Source organism: Gouania willdenowi, chromosome 6, assembly GCF_900634775.1.
Source record: "Gouania willdenowi chromosome 6, fGouWil2.1, whole genome shotgun sequence".
Taxonomy (NCBI): Eukaryota; Metazoa; Chordata; class Actinopteri; order Blenniiformes; family Gobiesocidae; genus Gouania; species Gouania willdenowi.
Window position 1 is genome coordinate 8,370,834 of NC_041049.1, and position 20,611 is coordinate 8,391,444.

Sequence of the window (20,611 nt, forward strand, 5' to 3'; positions counted from 1 at the left end):
CTTACGAGGCTTCATAAAAAAAAAAATCCATTTTAAAATAACTCTAAACTGGAATTAATGGTCTTAATTTACCACACACTCACACAGCGTAACACAAAAAAAAGAAACAGTAGTGTGTGCTGTTATAAATCATGTGACTTGTATTTGCCTGTGAATGACTAGCCTTGCTGTGCACATGACGCTTATTATGATAAATGTAATTTAAAAAAAAGGGTGACCCGAGGACGTGAGCACATGGTAGGGAATCAGCATTGATTGATATCATTGATCACATGCTTTGAACGTTCTCCTGACCTGAGGCAATGATGTCTTTCCAAACAGTAGCAAGTACAAGTACGAGTATTATATCGAAGTCCTTAAAATCAGAGGTGTAAAGAGTACTGATATATCTACTCAAGTGGAAGTACTGTTAATTGATTGAAATTGTACTCAAGTACAAGTAAGCCATACATAAAATACCCAAGTACAAGCAAAAGTAGCTCAATGAAAAAGTACTAGTTACTTTTACTCCCCGTGTATATTTTAGGTAATAATTGTTGCCACGGTTCCCTTGCATACAGTAACCATCTCATGTTTCAACTTAAAGGAAGAGACCAAATCTTGCACAATTGGAACTTAATTTATGTTCTATAAAGGCATCTATATGAAATTAAAGGTTTGTCAAAATAAAATAATTCCAATGAATTCAATTCAAAATAAAGAAAAAATTCAGGCTTTAAGTATGGCTACGTTTATGAACTCTAAAACTGAGAAAATAACCTCCATTTAATGGTGCTTTGGCGCCGTGTGTTATGTACGTTTAATTTGGTTGGTCAACTATGATATGATGCCTTTTATTTGTGTCTGGTCATTTCACTTTTTGTAGTTTCACAATGTTGGTTGAGTATTTTAAAACAAAAGATAATAATTTACTCAGTAACGGTTGGCTGTAGAAATGTAAAAAAGTACAAGTACCCATAAAAGCAACTCAATTACAGTAACGTGAGTACTTGTAATCCATTACTTTCACCTCTTGTGTATTTATCGTGTGTGTGTGTGTGTGTGTGCGTGTGTGTGTGTGTGAGAGGGGAAAGTACTGAAGCCTCTGGGGATATACTGGGAGCATTTTTCCCTCTTAAAGTCTCAGCCACCTGGAGGTGACCCCCTTGTGAGAAATACCCCTCTACATGTGAGTGGCTTTGTGTGAGAAAGGAAACCTTCACCATAAGTGGAGAGGCTATATTTAGTTTAAATTCACAACTTCAGAGACTCCCGAATAAAGTTATCGTCAACATATGGCTAGACTGTGCAGCACATTACATTTCTAAACTGAGGTGACCACTGACCACATGGTTTCTACAGGAAGTACCTTCACGGACCCACATTCAGACCAACAAGGAACTACTAGACTAACACAGTTTTTAACCCTTGAAGCGTTCAAACAGAGTCAGACAGAAGAACAAGGGAGTTAGATAGAGAAACATGTCTTTTGCATCCGGAGCATTCCGCTGTGAAGGAAGCAGAGAACCTCGATTGAGCTTGTAGCTTTGCATGTGTCAGGGTTATTGATTAAAGAGGTCAGCTTTTCTCAAAATGTTTAAGATAGGATAACTAAATTCGGTGCGTGGCTTCAGGGTATCAATACCTTGATGGAGTTCGAAAATGAGAAGTGCGCAACTATTTTTTCCAGAGTTAATGCCCTTTTTCGTTTTTCTTTATTCTGTTCAAGGTATCTTCAAAAGGGACCGCTTTTCCTACAAACCGTTTAAGATAGTTAGTCATTTTAAATTCTGATGTGATAATATTTTCTAATGTATACATCTAAATTCTTAGATTTAGGACATTTAGGAAAAGGTTGTGAGTTATAATGACAACTATTCTGGCGGGGGATGTTGATGATTATGTCTTCTTGTTGATTATGTTAATAAATCATATGTGAGGTGATGAAAGAAAGAAATTGATTGATGTTCAGGTCATTTGAAACACCAGCATTAAAATATCTACACTGATAGAATGAATCAATAAAAGGTTTCAAGCCAGAAAAGTCTGACGGTTCTTCCTTGTTCCTTGTTATGCTACTTTCCTGGATTGTTAAACGATAAATGTTTTCTGAAGTAAAATACTTTCAAAAACTGGTACTGATACTGTTTTTTACAGTCCTGACTCCTACCCCTCTCTATTAGATTCAGTTTGCATCCATGATCCAATTTTCCCAAACATGATGTAATAATTCTAACTTAATGTAGGAAAAATCTGAACTTAAAATGATCTTGCTCTCAAAATGACAAACCTTCTTCTCCCACTGGCGTGAAAGACTCATACTTAAAGAGTAACTAAATCCGGACACTTTTCCCCCTGCTTAAAACAAATGTGTTTGTGCTGTTGATTGGTTATTGTTCAACTCTTGACACTTTAGTCAAAGTACTTAAATGTGTTGTATTTTGTTGTAAAAATGTCAGCGTGACTGCCCTTCATGGGTTGAAACTCAACTACTGGCTGAGAATGGTGGCTTGTGAGTTCTGGTGACTTCTTATGTCACGAACCACCACTGTTGGCTCCGCCCCCCCCCCTATAAAAAATCACCTGTGGTGAATAGGTTGGATTGAGAAAATTGTAAATAGAGAGTTCTAGGCTGTGTTCAAAATGGCATACTCCGTACTATACACTACAAACTCAATGAGTATATACTGTCTAGTATATACTATAAGTATGATTAGGATGACAAGCGTTCCCACTGAAGTATACTTCCAAGTTTCCCAAGATGCATTTCGAACCTACAACGATAAAAACCTGAATCACACTGAGGCTAGATATCTCCGTTGATTCTCCACCTTTGAAAGTTCTGAAAACATTTTAAGTGAGAAAGTGACCAAGTAGAATATCAACATGTGGTCATTTGATCCATAAAACTGACGGACTCACATTCTGAAATTTGGATACCCGCTATTGTGCTACTGACAAAACTTCTGGTTGGTTAGTTTCAAAACAAAAGCCCTATTTACAAAAGCGTTCAAAAACCAGTGGAAGACAAGAAGAGACGCTTTTATTTTGAAAAGGGGGTGTTTGATTGTCACCAGGACAAATTTACATTCCGTGCATACTTAAAAATGTCCCGATATAGTATACATCCGAGTATTTCTCGCGTACTCAATCTTTTCATACTTATGTGAACGCACTACACATACTAAGACTTAGTTGAGTAGTACGAACGTTAATATGTGATTTCGAACACAGCCTTACTCGTATAAAGGTTTCCTCATATAAACCATTTCATTTGAGCTCAGATTAATGTTTCTATGCACTGACCAACTGCTCTATGTCTATTTATGTGGATTTGTGATATTTCTGCCTGATTATGTAACATCATTAAGTGCAGTCTCTCCTCAGCAGTAGGGATTCATGTTGTGACAGACTGTCTGACCTTAGTTAGTTTAAGTAGACAGAGTGATTACACCGGTGCAGGTTTTCAACAAAACCAGCTCAAAACTGAACACCGACAACATGTTCCTTGAAGTTTGTACATACAAAGCTCAGTCCCATGTACACGGCCTGTTTGCTACTAGTACTGACTGAGCTGTAAACCGTGCTGCTCTCTTTGCAGAGCTCGTTCACTCGAGTGCTGTCCCGTCTAATTCTGAAATCCTCTTTGTGAAAGTGACGTGTGCCACTGATAGAAAGCAGGATTAACTCATACATGAAGAGGAAGCAAGACAGAGAGGTTAGCTCCATGGAGCACTTACAGCAGGACAAAGGCACTCATGCCATTCAAACTTAGCTTTACAGCTGGGGGGGCAAACACTGCTTTATCCCCCAGTGTAAGTGCAGCACATGCCCTGGGATGGGCGGGGCTTCAGAGTTGTTTTCATGCACCTTTTGGTTTTATTGACAGGAAGTCTCTCTCCTGCAAGATTCAAAGGTGATCAACCCTAGCCAACCTCTCCACAACAACGCTCCACGGCTGGAATCATCTCTACAGCGACACCCTCCCGGTGGAAGAGTCTCCTAGGTGACGCCTAGTCACTGACACGCCTAGAGGTGGCCTGAGGCGTTTGGTGGGCAGGTGCATCTTGTGCCACGGACAGATAGCGTCATCTATCAAGAGCTTCCTGGGTTTTACTCACTGTGGGAAAATCTTCCCCAGTTTCACAGGGAGTTTGGGAATCTGCACAACAGTGACAATGGAATTCAGATAAGAGTATCTGGGAAACACAAGAGGAATTTGCATTTGTTTTGCATCTTTTAAGTTCTACTTAACTTGCGTTTATATGAGCTCAGAGAGTTCTGATCTGTTTGGTTTCTTCTCTAATTTGAAACTTGTTGCTGTGGGTGGCTGCAAAACAGCCCAAGTGTTGACCTTGGATGAATGATGGAGGGATTTGGTTATGAACACATGAGTGAGGGAGCCAAAGAGAGCCAGCAGGTGGACTACCGGAGACTAGTGGGGGACGTACAACCCACGCAAATCAATAGTTCAACCTGGGAACTTGAACATTTTGTTCGGCAAGGCACACTTGGACATGAAAGTGCTGCTCAGAGATACAATGCTACAAGAATCCAGGCAGGATGGGGCCCAGAGAGGTGAGATATATACAGATGGATTAAAAACAAACTGGGAAAGGGCTTTTAAAGGCTGTCAGCATCTGTTGCACCATTTAACCTCTTAAACCTTTCAATTTAATTGATTTGATGCACATTTTTTTGATTTATCAAAAAATATCCTAAAGGCTCATACAGGTCTTGTGAAATGTAAAACAAATGCCAGTCATGCTTTTTCACATTTTAATATCCTTTTACATATTTTTTAATCACTTTCAATCATTATTCAAAACCATGTATTCATTATTTTGTATTTACTTAATTTACACTTTTTTTTTAAACAAATCTCTCACAATAACACCTGCACTACTTGTACTGTATGTTTGTTTATATTTATGTTCATCTTTCATATGTATTATTATTATACAGTTTCTGATTTTTTTTTGTTTTGTTTTGTTTTTTTGCACAATCTACCAAGTAAAATTCCTTGTACTGTCTAAAAATTCTACTTGGCAATACAATTAATACTGATTTTGATATTAATCCGTCAATTAATGCTAAAAAATACTCCCATTTTCAAGTTTGATATTTCTTTTATGAGATAAAACCATAGTTTTTGCCTCATTGATCAATGAATCAAACATAATTTACTCCAAAAAATAAATGGAAAAAGTAGAAATTGCTTTTTTTATTTTAATATTTTTTAAATCTCCAACGTAAACACTGTTGACATTTTTTCGCATTGTATTGTGGGATGTGGAGACGTATGTTTTTACTTCATTCTGGTATCACTGGGAATACTGGAAACAAACTAGAACAAAAATGGTGTAAAGGAAATAAAATAAAAAACTGAAATTACCCTAAAAATTAAATAAAAACAATATTCAACGGATCTGTTTACAAGACTCCAAACCCCCAAATTGCAGTCGAAATTCTCAACAAACTGAGAGTTTATGTCTAGGCATCTAAATGATGTTTGATTAATTGATCTATGAAGCGTACACTTTGTAATTATTAAGCCAAGATATGTTCATACAAAATAACTTCACATGTGACTTTTGAGCACAGATACCAGTTGTGTTCAGGTTACTCCCTTTGAAAGGAAAAGGTTTCATGTGTAAATCAATATCATGGAGGTCAGTTTACTTTATGGATCACAGTAGAAACGCACTCTGCCTTTAAATGACAGCTCTTATCTAGGATCAGCTTGATGCTGATATGGATAATGCTTCTGACTTAGAGGAGAGAGCAACAAAAGTGAGGCTAATCTTGAGTTGGCAGCTCTATTTTTAACCTGCTACAGCTCTGTGATGCTCCATTAAAGCAGGAGGGAGCGCGATGCTGCAGGCTGGATGAACAGGCCCTGAACCAAGCACTCAGAATAGCTACACAGCATAAAGGAACACTGACCCATATCTGAAATGACCCACATTTATTTTGACACAGAGGAGGAAACTGATCCCATGAGTCATCTTTGGAATTATTTTTACTGGTCTTACATTAAAGATCAAAGGAAATTTATTGGTAAATGTGAAATGTGTTCAGTTCCCAATTCCCATATAAGATAGCTTGACTGAACTGGAAACAACTCCAAATAACTGGGTTTCTTTTACACATGCATAGACTGTAGTGTACATTATGCCTGTTAATCATGGCACATTGAAGTAGAAAATTAGGGATTTTTGTATAACTATTGATGAATTTGTTAATTTTCGAAGGAGGGAAAATTATTAGATTTAACATTTAAATTTAGATTTAACATTTAAGATTTTGATTTAACATTTAGATTTCGATTTAACATTTAAGATTTCGATTTAACATTTATATTTAAATGTAACATTTAGATTTAGATTCAGATTTAATATTTAACATTTAGATTTAGATATGATGTTTACCATTTAGATTTAACATTGACATTTTATTTTTACGAGCCTTTTAAGATGAAGACCATACATTAAAGTAGAAATGAATGATGATTGGATATTTGGTTAAGGGTGGTTGACGAAGTGTTTTATATAAAATGCTCCACATTTTTCTGTATCATATCTAGAACCTATGGTATTTTTGCTTGGTAGATATGAGGCTACTTAAAGTATCCAAGCTGTAAATGCATACAGTGTATTTGAGAATGCTATTATGTTAATGTGTGTAGGGGCATTGTAACTTACATCATGATTCTCTTCGTTTATGTGTGGACTTTGCAATAAAAGTCAAGGTTATCCAGCTAAATATTAATCTGACAATGTCCAACACTGCTAAGACTGATAAACCAGAACAGGCCACTTTCTGCAAACCCCTGGGCTTTAAAGTCCTATTGTTGGCACTTTGAGTTGTTTCCTAAGGTAAATAATATACCACAAGGATTACTTGTTCAGCAATCTGAGCGACAACAGCTTGGCATTTTAAAATGGCTTCACCTATTTTTAGGCCGGGCTACCAGATTGAAAACGCCACTCAACTTTGTTCTTCTTGTTTTTCTTCTTCTTCTTCTTCTTGTGTACACTAGTTAAAATTGCTACTCCTCTGTTATTCGTGAACAGATTGGGCTGAAATTTGGTAGGTATAATCTATGGATGTGAACGCATCGACGCTCTGAGCCCAATTTTCGATTTGGGGCCCAGGAGCCCCAAGAGAAGAAAAAAAAAAACAAAAGTTGATTTCTCATTTATTTGCGGGTCAAATATTACGACGGTTGGTGGTACCAAATCATTGGCACATGCCTATATATAAATGGGGCCCATTACTCCATATGTGCTACTGGGGGTGCCAGGGAGCTCCCGGGAGCCCCATTCTTCAAATGACTACTCCTACGTTAATGCTCGTTGAATCGGGCTGTAATTTGACATAGACATTCTATGAGCGGATGTCAAGAGCCTCTCCAAGACATTTTTGAAAGGTGGGGGTCCACCCTCTTTTCTGGTGATTTCTAAATTTATCGGAACATAGTCGTGTGCTATATCGTTTCAAAGGAAATTTAACGTAGATTACAATTTTACATGTCACTATTTAATTTGTTTTACTCGGTGGGACGAAGTCATTGGACTGTATTTTCGGAAAGGTGGTACGTGCTATTTGGCGCGGAGACGTTCCGTGGGCCCGGTTGTAGTTCATCAGAACTTGTTGCTAAACATGAACCTCTGTGGAACTCACACACACAAGTTTTGTGGATGTTTTAATTCAAAATACGATTTAAATAAGAATAACATTAATAGTGCTGACCTTCCCTCTTTGTATAATTTCTAAACATTTACATTTAGATTTAACTTTGAACATTGAGCATTTAACATTTCAGTTTTACAATTACATCTAACATTTACATTTAACACATATTAATTTACATTTAACACATATAGATTTACATTTAACATTTAGATTTACCGGTACATTTTACTTTTGCATTCAGATTTAACGTTTACATTTAGATTCATTTTTCATGCTTACACATTTTTTAACAATTATATAGAATTTGCTGTTTTACATTAATTTGTCTCAAATTAAAGAGCTAAATGTGAGCTAAATGTTCAAAATATGATGGCTATGATACAGGAACCGAGTTTCTGCAGGCCACCCGGATTAGAGGATTAAACCGCCCCTGGCCTCTGTTGGAGGAGGGATGTGACGCTGCTCTGTTGGTATAACACAGACTGTCTGTGTCTGTAGACAACTACAGAGAGGAGCACTTCTTCAGCTACTTCACTGCCCCAACCGAGCGCTTTCTGCTCCGCTTCAGAAGATCGCGTTGAGTCGGTGATTTTACGTCCACTGTGGACGTAAAGAAGCGGTTCCGTGAAGGCACCACGACGCTTTTACGTTCACCTCCTGCTCAGTCACTGCTTGGAAACTTGTCCCCAACGTGTGGTTCAGCATCACCGGCTCTGTGCGAGGCTTGATCCGGTCTGACGTCTTTAGAGTCCGCCTTAAGCTCAAAGTAAGAGGTTGGAAAACGTGTTTTTACATGTTTGGGGAAGTTTAACCCACGTTGCACACACTTCAGTGTGGGTTTTCACAGCGTCAAAGCTGCTAATGCTAAATGCTAGCTTCTTTTACCACATGTCTGGATTTATACGCCTGTCGTTTAATATGTGCAATATACTTTTTCTTAAGGTTTGAGCCTTTAAAAAGCAATTATTGGTAACAGTTTCACATAGTGTTGTCGTGACTTTTAATGACAATTTTGTAACTATAGTTATATATCCTGGAGAGAAAAAAAAATATTTATAATTTAAATAATTATTATAATCATTATTATTAAAAAAAAAAAAAAAAAAGTTGGTCGCGTTAATAGTAACTGAAGTGCAAATCCCTAAACTTAAAACTTCATGATTTCACTGAGAATTGTTGCTTTAGAAGTTCAAAAAAATGCGTGAATTTTTTTTTTTTTCCCCCCTTGTTAAAAAATTTAATTATTTTAGTTTCTATTTATTTTTTCAAAGTGGCACTGATAAGTTTTTAGTTTCGTGGGTGTCAGATATTACCATGTTCCCTATCACTCTTTGTACACTCTTTTTGGCTTGAAACCCAGGCGACGCCTTTGAACGCAGAACCACAAAGTCTTGTTTAAAACTTCGCTAAAAAAAAAAAAAAAGGTTTTACTTCACTTGCGGGCTTTCTGTACAATTTGGATTTATGTTGCTTTTTTATTAAAAAACAAAACACAAACAGTCAGTCTTACATTTGGCTCTATTTACTAACATTAACACTACGCTTAAAATAAATAACATCAACGCCTGTAATAGTTGCCATACATTGGCCTGTTTTTGTTTTTAACTAAAAATGCGATTGCTAGGTTTTATATATATATATATATATGGTGTTTTTCTTGATTTTATATGATATTACACTGGTAGAACATGTAATAAAGTGTAAAAATAAATGAAATATAAATAATCCTGCCAATTATTGGATGTCTAAAGTGTTATTGATGGAAAAAAAAATAACACTACTCATAATTTACTGACCATTTTATAGACCAAATAAGCACACAAAATAGGCGGATATGTTAATATTACAGGTGTTAAAGGGTTAACATGAATTATTCGTTCGAGTCCCAAAATAAATGATTGTAATAATGTTGTTGACGTTGTTGGGTATGTTATGGGCATGCGCTCCATGCCTCCCCTGCACTCGTTGTTACTTGTTCTCTCGGGCTCCAGCATGGAGGCAACGGGGGTGCTCAACGGAGTGGATGCTGCTTTTCCGCATACTTTAACCAAGAAAGACAGGTCTGAATAATCTCCATATCTGTGTTTCCCGATAGCTGTAGGTGCACCGTGCAAACACGCTGGTGTTTGGCTGCTGATGATGTGTGAAATGTAGGTCAGCAGGACAGCAACAGGCCATTCACTCAGTCAGGCAGTAGAATTGCTATCAAACATGGCGACACGGTTTCAATAGAGCCTTTTTTGTCAGTTATTAATTCGGTTTCCTAAGCATTCTGTGTGTGTATTTTTTTATTCATTCATTCTAAAACGGATAACTGGAGTGGTTCAGCCGAGTGTTAGTGGGTCAGCACGGCAGGTGTTCCAGCTCGAGTGGGGATCAGTTTACACGGTGACACACTTCCGTCTGCGTCGTCGGTTGCTGGTGGTTACGGGCAAAATGTTGAAACCTAAACCATTCAACGCGTGTGTTTTTATTCATTTCATCTATACAGTTTTGCTATTGATGCCTAACTGTGCAAAACTACTTCTAGTCATGTTTCTTTTAATGGCGTCGGTGCGTTTCACAAGCCACGTACTCGGAAATGAATCGCCAGTTAACATAGTCACCAGATGAGTCGGAACACCAGACATGTTTTTGTTCGCGTGCGGTCGTATGGGGACATTTGGACGGAAATAAAATCAATACCACAGTGGAAAAAAGAATCACTATTCTCAATGTTAATGCCCTAGTTATCACGAAGGCGTAATATTGACTTTGGCCTTGTGCAATAAATGCATGTTTGTTCAGATTATTCGTTACAGTGTATCAGCGAATGCATATCTCTCATTCACACATGCATGCATCTGAGACCCTAGGGTGATGCTAATGTTGCTATGGCTACGTCTTCAAAGGTCATCTATGCTCTGCCTGCCTGTGTTTGTATAAGGGTACTTGTTGGCTGTCATGGCAATAAACGAATAAACAAATTATTTCGTATGGGTTTAATTCTCGAGCGATATTTACTGTATATTGGATATCGGTCTGATATTGCATGATTAAAATCGAGTATCGGATTATATTGGTTGCCATTTAAAATCTGATACAAGCATGAACAATGCACAATATTTTTTTCCTCTGCCCTAAATTGTTCCCACAATGTACTGACAATTTAAAAAAAAAAAAAACCCAAAGTGAACTTGAATTATTATAGTATTTGTTTATTGAATTTAATGAGTTTATTTTTCAGGGTCTTCTAATTTATTTATGTATTTAGTTATTCTACTTAGTTGCAGAATCTTTTTATGTTTAGGTTAAACTAGTGATTATTTTTGCACTTTGGTAATATAATGATTCAATTTTATGGGATTTATTGATTTATTTGTTGTTTTTCCTCATGCCTACTGTTGCTGATTATTCTCTATTCTCTTTTTTTAATGTTCCACACCACAAAATAAGTAGGGATGTAACAATATCTAAATCTCAAGGTTCGGTATAATCACGGTATTAACCTCATGGTACGACAGTTATTGAGGTATTACAGGAAAGCTCATGGTTTTACAGAAAGGCACACAGTTTGCTGCAATGCTAACAAGAATGATGACCAATAAAAAAAAAAAAAAAATGTCTGTTCACCATTTTGACAGCATTTATTGTCATAATTTTACATTCATTACATTTTAAACTGAATATTGCCTACTAACAAATACAGACTCTTTAACTAAAGTGCAAAAATTCAAATCGAGTCAGGAACACTCTTAAAGGCGCAGGTATTGAAACAGCCTATTAACAATGAATAAAATAATTTAAAAAAAAAGCTAAATAAATCAAAGTAGTGCAAACTTCCTTATTCTGTGTTTAGCTTAATTTGAGGTTTTTCTGGAGAAAGATGAACAAGTCAACATTTGAGGTTAAGTCTAGCACTAACCTCATTGTTAACGTTTATTTATTTAACATGGACAATGCAATTCAAAATAAATAGAAAATAAGCGTACAGCTGATGTGATGCACATAAAAGTTTAAAGCTAGCGCTAGTTTGCAACTCCTGTCCCTGCTTGGGCCTTTTCTACATTACAGTGGAATACAGTCAATACAATAAAACGTACCCACCCACAATACAAAGAGTATAAAATATTTTCTCTCTATTGCGTGCGCGCACACAGCTAATTACATGTATTTAAGGTTTCTGTCAGCCAAGACTAATGCAACAACACATCGTCAGTAGGTAAAACTAACCTCCCACAACAACAACAAATATACGGGTGTAACTACACAACGTCTTGTTATTTCTTGAGCTGTTTTTATGGACCATGGTTGTAAATGCTTCCTTTAGAGTTTTTAGACCAGACTGGATTGTTTGACACAATCCTTAAAATTTTACGGATGTTGGGTTGTTAAGTGGCTTCTCATGTTGCTCTTATTTCCAGACGAGTAGCGCACGGTACAAACACTAGCAGTGTTTGCATATTTTGCACCTTTTCTCCTTCATGGTTTTGTTGATGCGGCAAAACCGAATCGTTTCCACACCTCTGACTTGTAACCGTTGCATCATGCACAAGTTTTTCAAACTCTGCTGCTGCCACCATTCACCATGGTTCCTTTCCCCTCTGACCTCGCACTGTCGCACGCCATTGGCTCAACCACCTATATGACGAAGCCGCAATGCATTATGGTACTTGTAGTTTACTCTGAAAATGTCTGCTACAGCCAACCAAAAAACTCAATTTTAAGCGCAACGGCTCATTATTTTATACCGTGACGTAACCATGACGATATCGATGCACTAATACCACGGTATTGTGATATCGTCAATACTGTGACATTCCTAAAAATAAGTCATAAAAGTATTCATTATGCAAGGCTTTAATATTGCTTATGTGTAAAAATATATATATATAACATTTTAAAACTGTCCCTGTATTTCATTAAAAATTTGTTGTCATCTATTACTGATACCAGCGTAACACCTAAAAGACTTCTAAAGGGATATTTGATATTTCTGGTGCTGTAATGGATTGAAAGTTGTTTATGACACAATGATATTGTGGCCTTGTCTGTCTGCGTTTGTCGGTCTGTCTGTTAGCAAGATAACTTGAAAAGATATGAATGGCTTTGGATGAAATATTCAGAACAATTGATAAATGTGACAAGGAACGGGTGATAAAATGTTGGTGATGTTCTGGCTACCAAAAGAGTGTGTGTGTGTGTGTGTGTGTGTGTATATATATATATATATATATATATAAAATCCCATCCACACTGTGGAACTTCTGTAATGATGATGTATTCAGTCCAATATTATATTATAATAATACTGTATATTAGAACACGCTAGGCTTATGCGATTGCTAGGTTATTGCTAACGCTAGGCTAATTTTAAACTAATGCAGTGTGATGTGGGCCAGCACCTGCATCCTCACTTGCGTTTTCTTCAGAAAATGCAAATATTATATATATTCATTCTTTAAGCGCAGTGGCTTATGGGTAATGTAGGGAAGTACATTGTGTATATGTCCCACCCGGTACTTGGCGGAGGTCTGTGCTCTTCGAGTGCTTTTCTAGTTATTATACTGTTTGTTTTTGTTTAATTTTTCATTTTTCATCCACCAAGTAAAATAAAATGCCTTGTATTGTCTAAGAGCTACTTTGGCAACAAAACTGATTCTGATTCAAAATTATTTTGTTCATGGTGGAGGGGAAATAAAACAAAGTTTTGAGTGGCAACTTCTATGGTAGAAAAAGATTTGTGAACTTTTGGATGACAAACGGGTACAATTAATAAAAATTGAGTTATGTGGGTAAACGGATTTAAATTTATGGCCCTAAAAATAGCCTAAAACTGTTAATGACTTAAATTTGTTTGTATGTTCTGCACCACTGGACATCGTACAGTATCTGTCGAGGTATTACGCTGCTGTTATTTCCACTCTTTAGGCTTTTAGTATCTACTATTCTGGTTCAATGATCTTTCCTTCGAGTACCTTAAGACTCTTTAACTGAACCTCTCCCTCCCTTATTGTTCCAGCATGGCTGATTACTTAATCAGTGGTGGCACAGGCTACGTCCCCGATGACGGACTCTCAGCTCAGCAGCTCTTCTCCATCGGCGACGGCCTCACCTACAAGTACGTTTCCCTTCTTAAATCTATTCAGAGCCTGACATTTGAAGTAACACACACTTGTGCGACATGGTGGGTGGGTGAAGTGTGCGCACCAGTGCTTTGTAATGGCCAACGCATTTTGAATCGGCAGATCTGACCAACAGTGCATTGTCTCCGATGGTCATACGGCTGAAGAGCTTTGCTCTAAAGGAGATGGGTTGACTTACAAGTGAGTAAAACAGTCGTCACCAAACTGTTTTGAAAAGAAATCCTCTTGTTTGTTCAAATATAGACTTAATTAGGGGTAAGGTTGTCCCAATCTGATGTAGATATTGGTCCGATATCGGCAAAATAACAGAGTATTGGATCATATCGGCCTGCATCTAAAATCTCCCACATGTTAAATATTTTATTGAGGTTATTTATCAGGGTTTACTAAGCAGGGTTGGGGTCAATTACATTATATAATTACAATTACATCTTCAATTATCCATGTTCACCTGAAAATCAATTCCATCCTTTAATAAATAATGTAACCTCCTTCTTGTGTTTGCTTTCTGTTAGCATCTTTTATGGTAACAGTTTGGTTTTGTCTTAAATCAGCTGTAAAATACACTTAAGCTTTCAAACCTAGAACTATATATTTATAATTTATTTTAAAAATGGTAAGATGATTGTGAAAACCAGGAAACATATTTTAATAATTGATCACTATGTAATGTGTATGCCATAGAACTGTAACATGGTTCCACAGGATTACGTTTAATTAAATTCTAAATTACAATTTTTATAGAATGTCTGACAATTAGTCTATTATCTGAACTCAATTATAATTCAGTTACGATTACAACAGCCACATATTTTTACAATTACCGTTACATTATAAATTTCACTATTACAAAAACATTTGACCCCAACCCTCCGTCTAATTGTTTTAATTTAATTTTATTAATTGTTGAATATTCTTCTGTTTAGGTTTAAAATGTGTGTAACTCATTGGTTAATAATAAGTGGCTCAGTTTTTCCTCATATCTTCTGTTGTTGACTAATGTTCTCTCTTTGAATAATATCACTTGATAAAGCCTATTCTAACATTCCACACGTCTAAATAAGTAATAAAAGTGTATGATTCTAGGGGTGAGTATTGGCAAGGATGTTGTTATAAGATACGTATCGTGATACTTGGGTCACGATACGATATTATCGTGATATATCACAATATTCTACCCAGTTAATATCAAAATTAAACGTAGAGATGAAAAAATCAAGTTACTATATATGTTCATCAGAAGATATTGATCATTCGGAGGACAAATTGAATCAAAACTATTTGCTTCAAAACATCCTATTTATTATTTATTAGTATTTTTGCACATTTTCACTGAAAAAAAGAAAATGCAGCGTTACACACTGTCATCATAAAATAAAAGTGCAACAAATTTCTGTGTAGAATTCTCAAAGAGATTATCAATAAATTGATTTTTCTTCACACCCCTGTATGATTCATGCTGGTATTGGATCATATAGGCCAATATCCAAGGGTGCAATATCAGTATTGTATCAGAAGTGAAAAATGAGAATCGAGACACTCCTAATAAGGGGAGAAGCAGATGATTGTCCTTGTAAGGTGAATACTGTACTCAGTGTGTAGCTGATGTGCATGAAGTCACAGGCTTTATGGTCAAAGGGCTTTGCTGGGTTTTCTAACTGGATCCTGGTCATGGGGGATGGAGTTTGCGTTTGATGCCTTGTTAACTGGAGCTAATCAAAGTGCATGGCCTGTACTGAACCAACAGCTCATGCTTTGTTGTCTTTCTGACATTGATCAAGTCTTACGTCTTTCATGACTTCACACCTTTGTGCCTCCGCCTGGTAAATGTTCCTAATTATTAAATATGCTGTCTCTGTATTAACTCCAACAATATATTCATTGTTTAACTCTAGGTCATCCTTTACTCATCATGTCATAATTCTAACTAACTGAATTCCATTCATCTTCACGCCTCTCCTTCCTCGTCCTCTGAACAGTTTCTGGGTCATTCCATGTCATTTCAACAAATGACCCACGCACTTTGGTTAAAAGATGTTTAAGTGTTAGTTTTTCACAAGTAACAGGGTTACTGTGGATCCTTAAAAGTTAGCTTTACACGATCAGTGAGTTTTAAAAAAACGATCACCGTTCCACTCATATGTTTTATTCAGGTAACGACCAAATTCCTTTGATTTTCCGTGAATCTGTATCAGGTAATACCAAATGGTATCATGTTTCAGGACCTAAATGCATCCTTGTGCCTGTGAGGGAGTGGAAGAGTTGGCTATTTCCATGCTTGGCCTGAACATAACATTGCACTCGCAAGATGTTACAAGGCAAAAGGTTGTGTCATGGCAAGCTTAGGACAAAGTCACTGGGAGCAATTCAGGTTTAAAAAAAAAACAAGTCCATTTATTTTCTGCTTTCAGTCCTTCTTTAAACAACAGGAAAAACAAGGAGAGAATCATCAAAAACAAATACTCCATCAAGGGGTTCAATTCAGACCTGCTCAGACATTTCCCTGTCCATGTGTGCTGCAGGAGCCATCTTGGCTTGTTCCCCCCTCCTCACCTTCACTTCCTGCTTTTATAGGCCCGAGGCTCCGCCTCCTCAATCAATGCCTCTCATTTCTTTAACCAAACTGAACTCTTCATAATTGTAATAAAACAAAAATTAGTACAAAATATAAAAACACAATTTCTCACTTGCAAAACAAATTAAATACATGTTTGAAATCTACATTTAACAAATATTCAACATTTTAGTTGTGAGGGAGCTTTTGCTTCCTAACACAAGAGAATGCTGAATAAACAAATAAACAAAACAAGCGCGCGGACACATACAAACACACAGACACTAACATCAGACGCTGACCCCGCTTTCAGAGCCTGTATACTGGGGAAGAAGTCTGGTGCTCAGCCGCTTCGCTCCAACCGATCGACATTTTTGTTATTTGCGTATAGGTTTTCACCTTTGTGCTCAGATGCGAGTGAGATAAAGCCGTGTCAGTAAAGCAAACTACTCTTCGGTGTAAATGAGATGATAAAACACTGCAATGGGAGCATCTGCAGAAATTTTCATCACAACAATGACATCATTGATCGGATCAGCAAATTAAGACATTGCAGCCAATCACATTAATTGCATGAAATCCAAAATATCGGCCGATCCGATATAGCCAATCAGATCGGTGTAAAGCCTCCTTAAAGTCTTAAAAGGCAATCTAAAAATAAGGCCTTAAATGTCATTAAATGTCTTAAATCAGTGTTTCAGAAGTCTTTAGTATGATTTTATGATTGTAATTAGTCACACATTTCAAAATAAATGGTAACATTTGTTTTTTTTAAAAAAACGTATAAACAACATGGGGAAAATGTAAATTTAACAAAAATTGCCTGTCCAACAAAGAATTTTCTTAATGTTTTAAATTTTTTGTATTTTTGTTCTTGTTTTATAGATTTCTGGCTATTTTTGTAGTCATCTTGTGATTTTGATTATTTTAGTCTGTTTTTTTTTTTTTGTGTGTGTTTACCTTGGTGGCAGCCAATTTCACATCTGCACTAGACAATAGAAAGAAATTACCCTAACTTTATGTAATTTATGTAGCGTTTTATCCCCCCAATTATGTTTACTGTCAAGTTGGTCTAAAATTTAATTTCAAATGGCAATAAAAATTCTTAAAATGTCTTGAAATTAATTTGACTAAAGCTGTAGGAACTCTGAGTAACGTAAAAAATATAAAAACTATTGCTTCAGAACATTTATTTTTTAAAACATTATGAACAAATTTCTCATGTTCTACATTTTTTGTGATTGATTTGTTCAGTCACTGGTGAAATAGCCCCAAAGTTTGGGTCCAAAATAATGATTAAGAAGTCTCATAAAGAAAAATGGTTTTATATCTGAAGAAAGAGTAATCTTAATACCATAAATTAAAACAGATATCAGTTTTTTTCTTACATCACCACATGCAGTTATAGGCCAATGAAAATAGTTAAAAAAATAAATAAATAAAAGTTTTTTTTGGGGGGATTTTAAGAAACTCAACCAAGAGCCAATGCACATACTGTATCTGACTAATCATTAGTGAATTGAACAGTATGTACATAGCTCAAAGCTGATCAAATTACAGGGAGCTGAGGCATATGCAAAGTTGTTTACTGAAGGCCCAAACATGTTCCAGCCCCAAACCCCAACAAACTTCTTTCCATTTTTGAGGTGCTGGCATGTCCACCAGATAGAATGTAAAGCAGATGTGTTTATACATTTTGAGAGAGTAGTTGGAGCTGTAATACTATAAGTGCTGTAGTTCCTTAGATATTGGAAGCTTAAAATGGAAGAAAAATGAGGATGCACGAAAATCGTCAAATTGGCCATATCTCAAGATGTATTCCGGTCAAACTGAAAATTTGCCTATTGAATAATCACAGAACAATTGGTAAAAACATCAGAATTTTTTTTGGACCAAAGTGCATGGGATGTCCTGAAAATGTGTTAAAACTAGTGCAGTTTGTAGGAAGTACTGTATGTCTTGCTATAGAAAAGTGGGAGGTTAAGTAGCTTTTTCATGGATGGTTTACATGGGAGCTTTAATTCTTCTTTAATTCAAAATTAAAGTTAAATCCTAATGCAAATGTAATTCTGAATCACACACAGTTTATTATTAGTATTATTACTCACCTTAGTTACAGATGTTGCTCACTGAAGACGCCTGCTGGTCAATATTTACAGGGTGTTTTTTTTAGGATATTAGACCCACTTTAGTTGTTTTTAAAAGCCCTTTGTGCAGTCACTCCTGTAGATTCTATGCAGCTTTTGACTTATCCTGAGTTACTGTGACTACCTGTCAACATTGAGCTGTTCTACAAAGTTGCAGATGCAGATGGAGGTTCCTTGCTTTATTAGATACTGTAGATAGATGACATGGAATGATCCTTCACTAATCAATGATCTGGACCTTTTGTTGGTTAAAGCTTAATTTTGTGGTTAGTAGTTGAGGTTGGACCCTCAGTGCTGAAACTAAACCGGAGAAGAGGTTGTCCTTTCCTTTCCCTGGGTGCATTTATTGTAATTAAACACAGCGTGACTGAAGGTAAAGGTTGCACTTGTGATTTTGTGATCTAAAGTCATGTGCCTTTCAGGATAATTGGGCGAGGATGAGATTGAATTTTGGAGGAAACAAGGAAGACTTTGTCCTCAGTTTTAATCTTATTACACTTTTGGTCTGACTAATGCATAAGAAATACTGAAGACTGAGTTCTAGCTTGTGTTTTAGATTCAAGAAGACCAAATTAACTTGCTAGAATTATTGTGAGCTACTGTTTGCTTTAAGATAAGATAAAACTTTATTGATCCGCGGTAGCCGTACAGGAAAGAAACAGTGAAGGATAAGACTTTAAAGGTATAGTAATAAAGTTAAGATAAAAAATACTATTAGTGCAATAAAATGTAAATGCACTCTGTATATGAAACTTTAAGTGAAACATGGTAAGAGTATTTCTTTATTAGAGTTGTTTGTTCAGTCAGATCTGCTTTCACACTCAAGACTTCTCCAAGATCTCTGTCTTCTTTAAAGTGGACAAATCTACTTTTGCAGTTTTTTTGATCACATATGAGGTAACTTGTGTCCACCAGCACACAAAATGTGAAATGAACTCATCCAGTAATTTGTTTGTGGTCTGTGTAAGTCTTATAACACAGAAGATTGCTCCATTCAAAATTTTCTACATTTTTGACGTCACAAGTAAAATAAGGAATCAGTGTTGCCAGATTAAATTGACAATTTCCAGCCCAATCACATCTTAGAACCTGCCCATTCCAATAAAAACAGCCCAAGCACGAACCACAAATCTGGTAACACTGCGTTTGTGACACAATATGACTCGGCGGTTGGACAAAACAGCGTACTATCACCTTGAATGAACTATTCCTGTGATCTCTACATGAGATGATGACATGAAAGCAACGTAGCATCTCCGGTACGTGTTTGTAGCAGCTGACTCAGCTGCTTTTGCTGTTGAAGCTGCTGTTGCTGCACGGTGCACACACATCATAAAACAGTGTTTTTCTGACTCACAATAGTCACTTACATAGTTGTGATCGACTGATTCATCGGCGGGCCGATTTTTGCGTGTTTTACGTGTATCGGCATCGGCCGATGCGTGCTGCTGCGTTCGCCGATCCACTACATTCATTCCAGGGCTCCGTGTTGCTGCAGGCAGAGAGCAGAGCCCCTCTCCTCACTAGCAGAGTGTGAAGCAACCCCTTCAATCCCAACGTCAGGTTTTAAACTTTCAAAGCATCTTTTAACTTGTTGTTCTGTGGGTCCACATGTTGTGTCGCACTTCTAGCTAACAGCAGCTGGTTGGAGGTTTGGTGTGTGTGTGTCTTTCTCTCTCTCCCTCTGCTTCTCACTCACCACTGCGCTGAGAAGTTTTTAACTTTGAGAAGCAGTTTGCTACTTGTTTGAATAATGTTGATGCAATTTAGAACAGAAACTTGAACAGTTTGTTGCTTAATGCGCATCTGACATCACGTTATTTTCCTCTGCTAATTTATGTTCTGGGTTTGTGTTGGAATGGACTATTATTCAGGATTTCTTTTTGTGTTTAATACTATAATTATATATCTTTATACTCAGTAATCCTGTTAATAAGATATATCTTCAGTCAGGCCAACTTTTGTCAAAGCAATTTTCAGGACATGGACGAACAATTCTCTTTCATAATCTTTCATGAGATGTCTCACTTTACTTGTTCTTGTTCGACATCACCTGTTTTTATTATTTGTTCAATTTTTTTTTTTTTTTTACTTTGTTCTATGTGACC

At 36.5% G+C, this 20,611-nt stretch overlaps 1 protein-coding gene across 4 annotated transcripts in view; it reads left to right on the forward strand.

Moving 5' to 3' along the window:
- Nucleotides 1–4,034: 4,034 nt before the first annotated feature.
- Nucleotides 4,035–20,611, forward strand: part of impdh1b (IMP (inosine 5'-monophosphate) dehydrogenase 1b) — a 31,707-nt gene continuing 15,130 nt past the window's right edge. Inside the window, exons 1-3 of one of the 4 annotated variants that reach the window (XM_028450054.1) lie at nt 4,035–4,557; nt 13,679–13,777; nt 13,905–13,982. In XM_028450054.1, the coding sequence (XP_028305855.1) occupies nt 4,343–4,557; nt 13,679–13,777; nt 13,905–13,982 (392 nt within the window). In that variant the 5' untranslated portion in view covers nt 4,035–4,342. Of the gene's footprint in view, nt 4,558–8,135; nt 8,444–9,608; nt 9,738–13,678; nt 13,778–13,904; nt 13,983–20,611 lie in introns of those variants that run through there. The other 3 variants (XM_028450057.1, XM_028450056.1, XM_028450055.1) reach the window with 3 other exon arrangements.